Source organism: Pyxicephalus adspersus, chromosome 10 (genome assembly GCF_032062135.1).
Source record: "Pyxicephalus adspersus chromosome 10, UCB_Pads_2.0, whole genome shotgun sequence".
Lineage (NCBI taxonomy): Eukaryota > Metazoa > Chordata > Amphibia > Anura > Pyxicephalidae > Pyxicephalus > Pyxicephalus adspersus.
In genome coordinates, this window is record NC_092867.1 from 3,932,184 (window position 1) to 3,945,212 (window position 13,029).

General features: G+C 45.4%; 2 protein-coding genes across 2 annotated transcripts in view; one reads left to right on the forward strand and one right to left on the reverse strand.

Moving 5' to 3' along the window:
* The window catches only part of GPAM (glycerol-3-phosphate acyltransferase, mitochondrial), a gene marked incomplete in the record, with an annotated part of 22,681 nt that extends 17,491 nt beyond the window's left edge, over positions 1-5,190 (reverse strand). The window contains 5 exon segments of the mRNA XM_072424779.1: positions 228-364; positions 456-555; positions 1,092-1,316; positions 4,566-4,639; positions 5,173-5,190. Coding sequence (XP_072280880.1) covers positions 228-364; positions 456-555; positions 1,092-1,316; positions 4,566-4,639; positions 5,173-5,190 — 554 coding nt within the window.
* A 6,721-nt stretch (positions 5,191-11,911) lies between these two features.
* LOC140339465 (EF-hand calcium-binding domain-containing protein 6-like) overlaps positions 11,912-13,029 on the forward strand; it is a 13,907-nt gene continuing 12,789 nt past the window's right edge. The window contains exon 1 of the mRNA XM_072424193.1: positions 11,912-12,156. Coding sequence (XP_072280294.1) covers positions 11,913-12,156 — 244 coding nt within the window. The 5' untranslated portion in view covers position 11,912. The remainder of the gene's footprint in view (positions 12,157-13,029) is intronic.

The window sequence follows — 13,029 nt, forward strand, 5'->3', positions numbered from 1 at the left end:
TACCATCCCCTTCATGCCCCCTTTCCATTGCTTCCAACCCCTTCAATTGCTTCCAACCCCTCTTTCCCCCTTCCATTGCTTCCACAATCAGTCACCTCTTTCCATTTGGCCCACAGACTAATAAAAGTCCTAGAGAGGGAATTTGGCTGGACTGCAACCCAACCTACAGCACCGATATCCATAGATGGGCCCCGGTGCATCTCTGAGCCTGCAGGGCTGGTACCAACCTGAAAATGGGAATGTTGAGGTTGTTTCCGGCAGCGATATGGGGAGCTTTGATGTTGTGGCAGAACAAGACGAATGTGAGGAGAAGGTAGTCAATGTGCGATTTGTGGACGGGAAGGAAGACGAGCGGAACCTTCGTCTACAGGGTGAGACAAGAGGGGCACATCGTGAGCAGGAGCGGGGTACAAACACAAGAGAGACAGAAGAACCAACTCCTAAGGGTGACCTACCTCTGTGGCCGCTTTCTTCACCATCTCCAGTTGCCCCTTGTGAATCTGAATGTTCAGGAAGAAACCATTGAAGAGTTTCAGAAGAACCCAGCCGGTTAGCCTACAGAAGAAAAATGTTCTATTAATCTGCACCTGCCAGTTTTCACTCTATTGGGAACTTTGACTACATATTCTCAGTTTTACCTAATTTGGCCCCTTGAGGTCATCACTGGGGGTCTGGGCTTTTCTAGGCAAAGCAGGCATAAGATGGGTGGTTGGAAGGGCCAGTAAAGTGCTCTACATGCATTCCCAGTCTCCGTACCGGCCTCTAAGAGCCCTCAGATCTAATACAAGCCATGGGCCGGCATCTATGGGGATCAAAATGTCTTTATAAAAGTGAGTATCAATTTGGAGGAGGGGGCATCCTACACTCGTTTTATAATAGTTTTCTGTAAAGCGGAGAAGAACGACCAGAAATGCTCCACCTTCCAACCATAGCAGGTCCTGGGGATCTGTTCAGCACCATCGGAAGGACCTTACCAGAACAAAAATGAAGACCAATGAACTCCTGCCGCCATGCCCATAGTTATGGGTGCAAAGACAAGTATCTGGTTAATCTAAGCTGTATCAATGTTGTAATGAGAGCCAATCACACACCTGATCATTGCCGGGGATATGGACGCCACCATCTCCTGTAGGATCTTCTTGGCTTTCCTCTTGACCTTATTGGTGGACTTTTGGTCAGCGGTTCCGGTAGGACTGTTCTCTGCCGCCACGGCTTCTATGGCTTCTCTCACCCTGGCAGGGACGGAGATGATGAGCGGAGAGAGAATATGGGTCAATATCTGGATACCCCCTGTAGCTACGCCTAGATACCCCCCTCTTGCAAAGTTCACAGGGAATGAAAAGAACTTCTAATAATGACTGGGCTGGGTTGGAGTGGGCAACTGGGAATCTAACGTACGATTTGGGTTAAAGTGGGGTTAATGGTGAATGATGACCAAATACACAACAGGGCCCCAAAAACTGACCACCATAGTTGTCAAAAGGCTCCAAATCACATAGACTAATCTTTAAAAATCCAAGGACCACTCATAAAAAAATAGCCTAGTCCTACACTCGTGACCTTACTGCAGGTAAGTACTAAAGTCTGGTCAGGAGTGATGATTGGGCAGCAAAGGAGCAGCAGAAAGATGATGAGGTCTTTCTTCTGCTCTTCACAGCCCCATCAGTATGTCACAGAAGCCCAAATCTGGACATGTTTGAAATACATAGAAGACGTCCTCCTTGATTTATGGGTGTAGAGTTACCCCAAATTATTGGATTGTGGACCTCATCCTACCAATATGATAAATATGTGTTTCCTTTGAAAAATATATTCCAATGTGAAATCAACTACATGAAAGCCAACACGTTTCGGAAGCTCACGGCCCCCTTCACCAGGGCTTGTAAAATGAAAATTAACAAATGGTCCAGCAAAAGCTATATACATTGTTTCCACTTCCAACCATTGCAAGGACCGATAAAGGGAGCCAGTGGAGCCACAAAACACACTGGATTTAATGTACTGTATATACTTAAATATAAAAATGGAGATTTTAGGACCTGAAAACACCATTAAAAAAATTAGTTTAAAATTAGGCCAGCAGATGGCGCTGTATTCCTATGTAAAGCATGTAACAAACTAAGTTTGCTTTGCATTGTCCTCCTGTTAAAACCTCCAAAGAAGCCTAGGAGAGGCAGGGGCAGTGGTAGAAGCCAATCAGACTTTGCTGCATACACGAGCCACTGAGCAGAGGATGACTCATCAGAGTTTTTCTGCTCTGTCACCGTCCAATCAGAAACCTGGAAGAATATTTGACCTAGCTGTTATTCTGAATATTCTGGAGGTCCAGGATCTGCAAGTGAATTGTTCCTACATATGTATCTAGCTGCGTACCTTTTACCTTCACAATATCTATTTTTATTATACCGGTATAAAGAATAAACTTTCATACAGAAGATGTAAAATCCACACACAAAATGTATCCAATTATCTCAGGAGCCAATCAAGAGTTCAATAAATGTATCCATTAAAGTTAAAAATTCTCTAGAGTTTTACATTTATTATGATCATCGCTGACTTCCTGCTCACATTATAGAGAATGTCAATATTTGACAAAGCGTTACTGTCTGAGCAAACAGATCTGCGGGGCCGTGACTCGGGAATGAGAATCCAAGAGGTGCAGAAGGCGGATGTGCCATCGGGAATCATACGGAACAAATAGAGTTTGCTTCTTTGTATTCAGCAACTAAAACCTGAGCTTGATAAAGAAACCATTAATGCTCAGAGAAAAAAAATTATATTATATTTATATTAAATGGGCCCCTGTGCAAAACGGCACCAAGTGATGACTTTATGGAAAAGGTTCGGCTCCAGCTCAAGTTACTGCACAATGTCAGCGCAAATTTCCTTACGGCTCTCTTTTTGGTGTAAAATTAAAAAAATATATATAAAATGGATAACTTTTATACTTCTCATGATTTCAGCACATTGACATTAAACGGTGCCAACAATCTAAATGTCAGAGAGTGCCGACGTTTGTCCTGCAGGTTTGGAGAAGTTTCATGGCACGAGATCAGAATCATCTCACTGCTTTGTGATAGAAACACAAATCTCATTATTTTATAGTCAGACCTCTTATCTCACATAAAAAAATTCTTGTGACGCCTTTACATTTATTTTTACAAAAACACGCGGCTCGTCCTTCTCGTTCCCACATGTAGCCAGCGCTACATTTATATATACTATATACGCTATATACGTTTATATCATGAGATTCTGGTCCTACAACTTACATACGCAGCTCAATGTCAATAGGGCCGTGCAGGAGCCATGCTGAAAAAACTCAGCTGTCAGCTTTTATTTTTTAGGATTGTATAATTTGGTCCTAATATTTACCATAGCAGGGAGGGGAGGCTCCTGTTTACAAAAGGACAAATTGATTTTGTGGCCTTTTTCCAAAATACTCATTTTGGCAACTCTATTATTTATAAAGCGTTTCTGGGAAATCCTCTCTTTTTGCTGAGATATAAAGAACTATTAGACCTTTTTATCATGGGAAAACCCTTGAAATACCTTTAAGTTCTTCAGGGAACCCCTTCTATAATGATTATATCCACGGCTCACAGTATATTAGTGTGGTCGTCAGTGGGATGAATTCCTCTTACATTGCTGGCCATTGGGAACAATGTTACCCTTACAGATAGCCAAAAAGATAATTGGTGTGGGGTAAATTGACCTGGGGGACACAAATGCTTAAGGAACCCCAAGCGCCCTAAGGAAGACCCTGGACTACATATACAGAGGGGGGGACTGTCCAAGGTGTGCTGGATTAACCTGTGAACTAAGCAGTGTGGTCAGATTCCCTGGTGGGAATCTTCCAGATTCAGTAATTGATTCTGACCTCTTAGATTGTAAGCTCTTCAGGACAGGGTCCTCTCCTCCTCCTGTGTCACTGTCTGTATCTGTCGGTCATTTGAAACCCCTATTGTACAGTGCTGTGTAATATGTTGGCATTATATAAATCCTGTTTATTATTATTATTATTATTATTATTATTATTATTATTATTAATAAGATACCCGTCTTTATAAATAGATCCCATAGTGGCGTCCCCAGCAGTAGCGCAGAATCCCAACGCTGCTTTCACACAATTCAAAGCTGATTAACAATGACAGAGGAGACGCACATACCATCCTTCGCGCCCCCCTCCTAGTGTGACATGTCTAATTATAATCTGAGAATCCAGAGACGGTTAAACGTTATTACTGGGGGGGGGGGGGGGGATTATGGGAGATGTGGAACCCACACACAGGCGAGCCGTCCAACACGTATAGGAGGCAGCACAGGGTCACTTAAAGGTAAAGTACAGCATTTCTAAAGTCATTTCGGTGAATGTGCATTTTCAAGGATTCATTTAAAGTTAATCAAATTGAACAAAATGCACAAAAGAGTCTTCAGAGAAAGTTTTGTCATATTCATTTCGGTGAATGTGCATTTTCAAGGATTCATTTAAAGTTAATCAAATTGAACAAAATGCACAAAAGAGTCTTCAGAGAAAGTTTTGTCATATTTCAGTTCTCGCTCACCTTGTGTGCGTCTCGTTGATGTAGATGACGTTCCGCAGACCTAACGAGGGGATGCTGGGGTTGTACAATTTATCCTGCAACAAGACAGACGAAACAGATTAGAACTGAAAATCTCAGACTGGATCCCCTCTGCGTGCGTTGCATTTAATGCACATTGATAAAACTTGTTGGTGAATGTTCTATTTTCCCAGAGCAGCTAATGTGTAATCATCAAGGGTAAGGAATTCATATAAAAAGCAGAGCACAGACCTGATAGGTTAGTTATATGGAGGATGAACATGACATGCCAGACTCTCCGTGTGCCGGCACCATACATGGCTGGGGACTAGTCAGCTATCATGTGGTTAGGATGATAAAAGACGCCCCATCTGGCAAAGTATGGTATGACTATGAAAAAACACCTTTATATGAAATCACAATGGGGAAAACCGGATTGAAATTCTGAGATTTTGAAATATAAATATTACAAAAAAATATCGATTTAAATCATCTTTATTTGGAGAAATAAAAGATATTTACATAGTAACAAACAACTCCTGGATAATAAGGGCAGGTCCAGACCTGTTTCAGGATCGAGATGTCCCCTGTGGATCCTCGTGGGTGGCACCTTGCCCAGCTGCTCCATCTCTCAAAACACAGTGCTAGTTCTTAAAGAAAGAGCATCTGCTCACTTCACACCTGGTGGACATTAGTGGTATTGCACCTCTCATTCTCTATGGGGCTGCTGCAGAGGGACGCTAATTGTATTTTATTTGTTTTTTAATATTTAAAAATACTAAGCAAGAAAAACTTTTTTTTTACATTTATTTTTATTTATTTAACTTTATTTAGAAATTATTTTAAAAATTTAAATTATTTTGTTGACTATTTTTTAAAATTAAAATAAAAATGTTTGAATATTATTTAAAAGTCAAAGAAGCAAAATGTATTATTAATTTACAGGATTTTTTATAGCACCAACATATAACGCAGCGCTGTACATTAAATAGGGGTTGTAAATGACAGACAGACAGTGACACAGGAGGAGAGGACCCTGCCCCGAAGAGCTTACAATCCAGAATGACATTCCCTGGTGGGAATCTTCCAGGTCCATGTGTTTCAATAGCAGTCAATAATTCCCACCAGTGAATGTCAGATTCACTGCTTTATAAATAAAGCCCATAAAGTTGGATGTTGAAGTTTTACAGACGGGAAGGTTCGGGCCCTTGAATTGCACTCACCCATTCCTCACTGCAGTTCTTCAGCCGCCCCGCTGGCCCATCCACCAGGCAGCCGCTGTCGCTTCCCCCCAGGGAATAATCCTCCATAGCTGTCAGCTTAGCAGATCCAGGATTGCAGGCTGTTCAGTGCAGCTACAGGACGACGACCTCTTCCTTCTCCTCCTCCACCGCTGCCTCCCCTCCCTGTGGGCAAAGAATAATACAGGGAACTTTAATCACACCACCCGCAGAGAGGACCGGCCCCGGCTAAGACTGACCACGGGGTCATGTGTGCGAAAAAAAAAAAGTAGCAGCACAATGAATTGGGTAACAGTAGGGATCAGTCCTGGCACACTGCCCCCTATGGGGCATTGCAGGTAATTTGCATCCAGTTTGAATAAGGTGCTATTATTAGGTATTATTACATGAATAGGGAAACCATTGTTCAATGCAATACAAGCAGCAAAGGTTGTACTACAATCGTGGACTTGTCATGGATCACTGTCATGGATCTCCCCAGAAGGACAGCAACATCCGTGTTCAGGAATCATCCAGAGTCACAATTTACTGAGATGATGGAAATGACAAATGTCTGACACAGATCAGCCCCAGACTCTCACCAGGTGGCTACAATGCTACAGTCTTGTCATTGGGGGAGAAAAAAGACAGAGGAAATGCTTTCTTCTGGTTGCAGCAGACGAATGGCATCGGCTCAGCCTGGGCAAAGTCAATGAGTGGAGCGCAAGGACGGATTTTTAAAAATAAAACGTGATCTTGTTGTTGTATATTGTGACACGTCAGGAATTTATTGATGAGAAGAAAGAAGTCTCCATTGATGAATTCCTGACGTGTCGCAATGTGTAAGATAATGCTTTGCATCATCACACCAACCTACGATGGCACCATGCTGCCTACTCTTATGTTACCATCCAACATGGCCATCAACAATTCCATCTCATCTACCCCAATGGTACCATGCCACCAACAGCCAACCATGCCATCCTACCTATTCCTATGGTACCACCAATGACAGCTGCCAGCACCATACCATCCCCCTTCCTCTATAGTATGATAGTACCGAGCTCCGACTGTACCATCCTATTTACCCTTACAGTACCAACCCTCATACAACCATAAAATCCCATCCACCCAGTGACCATTCCACCAACATCCATGCGTAGCATTCCATCTGGCACATCAGTACCATCCCACCAACCTCTATTGGTACCATTTTATCTGCCACATCAGTGCCATCTCACCAACCTCCATTGGTACCATTTTATCTGCCACATCTGTACCATCTCACCAACCTCCATTGGTACCATTCTATCTACCACATCAGTAAATCTCACCAACCTCCATTGGTACCATTCCTTCTACCACATCAGTAAATCTCACCAACCTCCATTGGTACCATTCCATCTGCCACATCTGTACCATCCCACCAACCTCCAACCATACTATCCTATAGACTCTTGTGTCTATCCCAACAACCTCCATTGGTAGCATCTCATCTACCACATCAGTACCATCTCACCAACCTCTAATGGTACCATTCCATCTGCCATATAAGTACCATCCCATCAACATCTATTGGTACCATTCCATCTGCCACATCAGTACCATCTGACCAACCACCATTGGTACCATTCCATCTGCCACGTCCATACATCTCACCAACCACCATTGGTACCATTCCATCTGCCACATCAGTACCATCTCACCAACCTCCACTGGTACCATTCCATCTACCACATCAGTACCATCTCACCAAAATCCATTGGTATCATTCCATCTGCAACATCAGTACCATCTTACCAACCTCCATTGGTACCATTCATCTACCACATCAGTACCATCTCACCAACATCCATTGGTATCATTCCATCTGCCACATCAGTACCATCTTACCCCTCTCCATTGGTACCATTCCATCTACTGCATCAGTACCATCTCACCAGCCTCCACTGGTACCATTCCATCTGCCGCATTAGTACCATCTCACCAACCTCCATTGGTACCATTCCATCTGCCACATCTGTACCATCTCACCAACCATAATATCCCATGGACTCTTGTGCCCATCCCAACAACCTCCATTGGTACCATTCCATCTGACACATGAGTATCATCTCATCAACATCCATTGGTACCATTCCATCTACCACGTCCATACATCTCGCCAACCTCCAATGGTACCATTCCATCTGACACATCAGTATCAACATTCAACCAAACTATTCCATCTACTCCCTTGAGCACCTTACCAACTTCCAATGGTACAATATCATCAACTCCATGGTACCATCCCACCACCAATCAACATTACAATGCCTTCCCCCATAGGGTACCACCTCACCAACCTCTAACAGAACCACCCCATCTACAACTATGGTACTACCCCACCAGTCTGTATGGCTCCATCTTACCGACCCTCCTATAGATTATGGAACACCATCCAATCACGCCAGGGCCAGCAGAGAACATGACCTGAGGAGGGCGCCACAACGCTCATGATTCTATTGAAACTCCATTGCCAACTTGCTAAATGACCTTCAGTTTATTTTTTATATCTTAAAATATAACGTAATCCCGAGGGTGAGTCAGAATTTTTCATATCCAATCATTGCATCGTCCTTTCAGAAACATTTTTGCTTTAAAGATTCTCATTGATTCTATACAAATCACTTGATACTTTGTAAATGATGAGTACACCCAGCAGCAATCTGCACTCTGATAAATCCAATCCCTGACCCCTCCGACCCCCTGGAAATCTTTAGAAGTGATGGAGAAGAAAAAAAAAATCCAGAATAAAAAATCAGATGTGGTCACAATACTCAGCAATTCCCCCACTGCAGTAACTCATCCCATCCACAAGATGTCCTCAGTCTTCAAGGCTGATTGGAGGACTGAGGACATACAGTGAGTACAGAGGGTTATGGGCTGCACTGCAGGGGTCACCCCCCGCATGGTGGAGGGGAAACTTTTTATTATTATTAATCAGGGCTCTGCACACTGGAAGACTTAAGGGCCCCCGAATATTTAAAATATTAATGCCATTTATACACCAATATGAACCAATCGTATCACATACAATAATCCAATCATATACAGACCGATCATGCCACCCATGGACCGGCAGAATAATGTGAGCCCATACATTGTAACGATTTGACAAGGATTGTCGGCTGCCATCCGGTGATGCCATACACACAATCCTATAGCAGATCGGGCGATCTCACATCTCATGCAGATCATTAAAGAATCCTCAAAGGATCCTATAGGGGGTCGAGGAGCCGCTGCTGCTCCAAGGTGACCCCGTGTCCCCGCAGCAGATGAAAGGCTTATCGCCGGGCTATTAATACCCGCAGTGCTGTATGGAGGAGGGGGGGAGGAGGAGGTGACGGTATAGGGATGCCGCATACAGATTACAGTATAGGATGACATAGATGAGGGGACAGAGTGGGACACGTGACCCTTGCCCGGTGCACACAGAGAACTCACCGTTCTGTCCTCCTCCGCTCTCCGCGCCGGGCTCATGTGTCCAGCTGCAGCACGCCACGCCCCCTCTGCACACACCGGCCGCGCTGCACTGACGTCACCGAGTGCTGGGCGGCCATCTTTAGTATGGGCGTTGTGGGCAAGGCTAAAATTTATTAATTAACTGCTGGCTATTACTAACACGTCAATGAAAGATGACAATGCTTATTACTATTATTATTTACTATTTGCCCAAGACATTATATGTTTGTGATTTGTAGGTTTCTAGGCTCTTTGTGTGGCTGGAGATATGCAAAAAAGATATATTTTGATATATTTAAAACAAGATACAAATGTAAAGGATTTTTAAAAAAAATCATAATATTTGTTCAGGAAATAGATTGTACTTCCGGGTATGGAGGGTCATGTGATATACTTTTCTTCCTTCGTAAGCAGCCAATCAGGAAGCCGGAGATCTGTCACGTGGGGGAGGTGAATGGCAATGAGCTCTGAGTGGAGTCAGCCAGTCATTGGACAAAGGGGGAGTGTAGAGGAGGTAAGTGTCAGTGGGTGAGTTTTCAAGAGAACCTGTCACTTGTATTGTTTGTGTATGTGGGCATCGGAAAGCCCTGAGATGGGAAAGGAGCAGCAGCAGACTGATAAGGTCATCACTCTGCTCACTCACTCTCCTCCAATCAGCATGCTCCTTGCCAGCCTATTTGCATACAGCTCACCTGAATTCCCCAGCTCTATGCAAAGGGAAATACATTTTTGGATCGGTCAGGACGCCTTCTGATTGGTTAATAATAATTTTAGCATTATACCCCCCTGCAGCCATGCTGTGAGTTGTAGTTCTCCGGCGTCAGGACGGATTAGTAGGAGCTCACAATGTTCTGCCAGCGTCTCCTAATCCATCTGATCCGCTCCACATTTCTGATTGGTTCCCAATGTCTGGCGTCCCATCGGTTGGGGGTCACGCGTTGTGAAAATCCCAGAGCCCCGCCCACTCCCAGTGGGTCGCCTTAAAGTGTCACTCGGAGCGGACAATGGGGACAAAGCATCCATTGTGTGAAGTGGGTCAGTGGCCTGGAATGCCCCGGAGCCGCCCACTCTATTCATGGGGTGTCCTGTGTAACCCTTCCCCCGCGGGATCACATCCCCATCCCAACTGCGGTGTCCCTGAACCCTGAAATCAGCTTCCTGCACCCTCCCAACATTCTATTCGGGGCCCTGGGGTATATTACTGTCACCCCTGAGCCTGGCATCTCAGGCCAGGTGGTAGATTGTTAACCCTATGATGCCTGGATAGAGATGGCGCCTTCCTTCTGGAGAGAGAAGCGGATGGCGGTCATGTGATCTGTGTGAGAGTAATTATACCTGGTGGGGGGTTATAGTATCACAATACTCAACATGCAGCACATTCAGAAATAAATCTGATGACAGGTTCACTTTAAGGTTTATATTTTTCGGGTGGGGCATCCAGGACAAAATGTTCACCCCTCCCCCACTCTCCACTATTGCCCCAGGGTATAAACCAGCACACGGCATGAATGTGCCCCTCCGCCCCGTCTCTACTGCTCACGGCCAGATCACATTGTTACTCCTTTGCTGTTCCATATTTCCATGAATCTGGTGACAACAGCCTGAGTAAAAAGGAGGGTTCTGACCCCGCGGTCATGGCAGTCCTGGGCGGGACATTGAGCAGTCACTGCTTTGCTTTGTATCTTCCAGTGGCTCTGGATAGGATTTGGAGGCTCCGCCCAGAATCTTCAGACTCCACCCACACAGAGACTCCACCCTGCAGCAGGTAAGTAATACTGACAGGTTTTGTCCCTCCCCTAGCCTGTGATTGGACAGTGAAAGGAAAAGCCTCGGGCTGATGAGTTCATCATACTTAGGTAACTTTTTCCTGTTAGCCCCACCCCTGAGGACCCTGCCAGGAAGCCCCACCCCAGAGGTGGGCGGGTCCTCATCAACAAGGTAGAATTGCTTCTCCTGCATTAAATGTGCAGACATCACAGAGCTGCAGCTGGTTGGGCAGCCCCTAACTCCACCTTGCTTCTTCCTGGCCCCGCCCACAGAACAGCATGCACATGGTTGATGGGGGAAAGGGGTGTGTCCAGATTTGCATAGGGCGTGGCTTTTATCATTTACATTATTTGCACAGCCTGTAGTCACTGAGCAGTCATTAAGCCTCTGCCCGCCCACCACTGTCACCAGCCAATCACCTTCCACAGCCGCCTTCTTCCTAATCCCATTGGCTGGCCACTGATGTAACTCTCCATTAGTAAATCAGGATTTCACACAAATTTTATAAAAGGGAATAAATCATCTAATTTTCACTGCAAAAATCTACCCAAGCCGTGTTTGTTCAGATGGACAGGTTGGTCTCTGTCGGTGTCCCCATTGGGGAGATTTCCTCACTTCCTGTTGTGTGTCACACTTTTGTTACATTTGAATCATTGAAGGTGGCAGGATTGCTGAGCTGTTATTCACACAATGGTGGTTTGTGTCTGGCCCGGGAACTGGAAGGATGTGAATGTGTCACCCCGGTGACCATTGTTCCCCGGGCCCTGTGGGTCTGTTCTGAGTTTCCCCAGCAACTCTTTTGTTGATCCGGTCACTTCCAAGGAGTTTGTAGTCGGTGGCCGGTGAGTGCTGCTCATTTATGGCGGGACTGAGTGCTCGGAGCCCACGGGGGGCCACATCGATGCTGCCAGATATCCACCACCCGCTCCTCCTCCTGGGGGACCCCGACACCCTTTCTGTGCGGGGGTTCTCCAGAGGAAAAGAGGACCTGTCTGCTTCCCGGGGGAGTCCTGGAAGAAGGAGCGCACTGCGTGACAACCTGAGAAAACACGGGGGCCACCACATGGACAACTGGAGGAACCTCGACCACTGGGCCAACATCGGTAAATGAGGACTTTAATCTGTTAGGGGCCCATTCACCCATTCTGAGATTCACCCACATGAATGCAATGCCCCTACCTGGTGTGGGGCATTTATTGTAGATTTCAATGCAGTGGAATACCCCCCCCCCCTTACATTGGCGGATTGTGTGAATCTGTAATATCAAAGTCAGTGACCCCATTCTGCAATTGTCACCGACTTCCTGTTCTGGGGACACCAGCACAGGAGAGATAGGAGAATAGGTGTGCTGCATGTGACAGGTACTCTTTAACCCCTTTTTGGAATGGTCACTCATAGGGGGTGGAGGGGCAGAGATTTTAACCCTTTGCCTGCTCGGTCCTAAACACAAAATGATCATTTAGGGTAAAATGGAATTTTATATTTGTTACTATAAGGAAATATATCCGAGGTGCAGGAGATGGAGGGAAGATCAAAGGATACATACATGGATCTCAGAGGGGTGCTCCTTTAAATCACATGACTTAGACCGGCCTATTATCTCCTCCAGGGCTCCTCTAGGGCTTGCCAAGGGTTCCTGCACCAATCACCAACAGAACCAGCAATGTCCTCCAATGACCACCAATGTAAGGTGGGCGGGGGGAGGGACTCTCCACTGACCACTAATAATGGGGATGGGGGGGGGGAGTTATACCACTGACCACCAATGTATAGGACATTCTGCCTCCAATGGACCACAAATGTAAGGAGCTTCCCTGCCAACCTAAAGGGGCAATACTCCCCCTACCACCAATAAGGGCAAATACTGCCCCTACCACCAAAAAGGGGGCAATACTCCACCGACCACCAATAAGAGGGCAATACTCCACGACCACCAATAAAGGGGCAATACTCCACCGACCACCAATAAGGGGGCA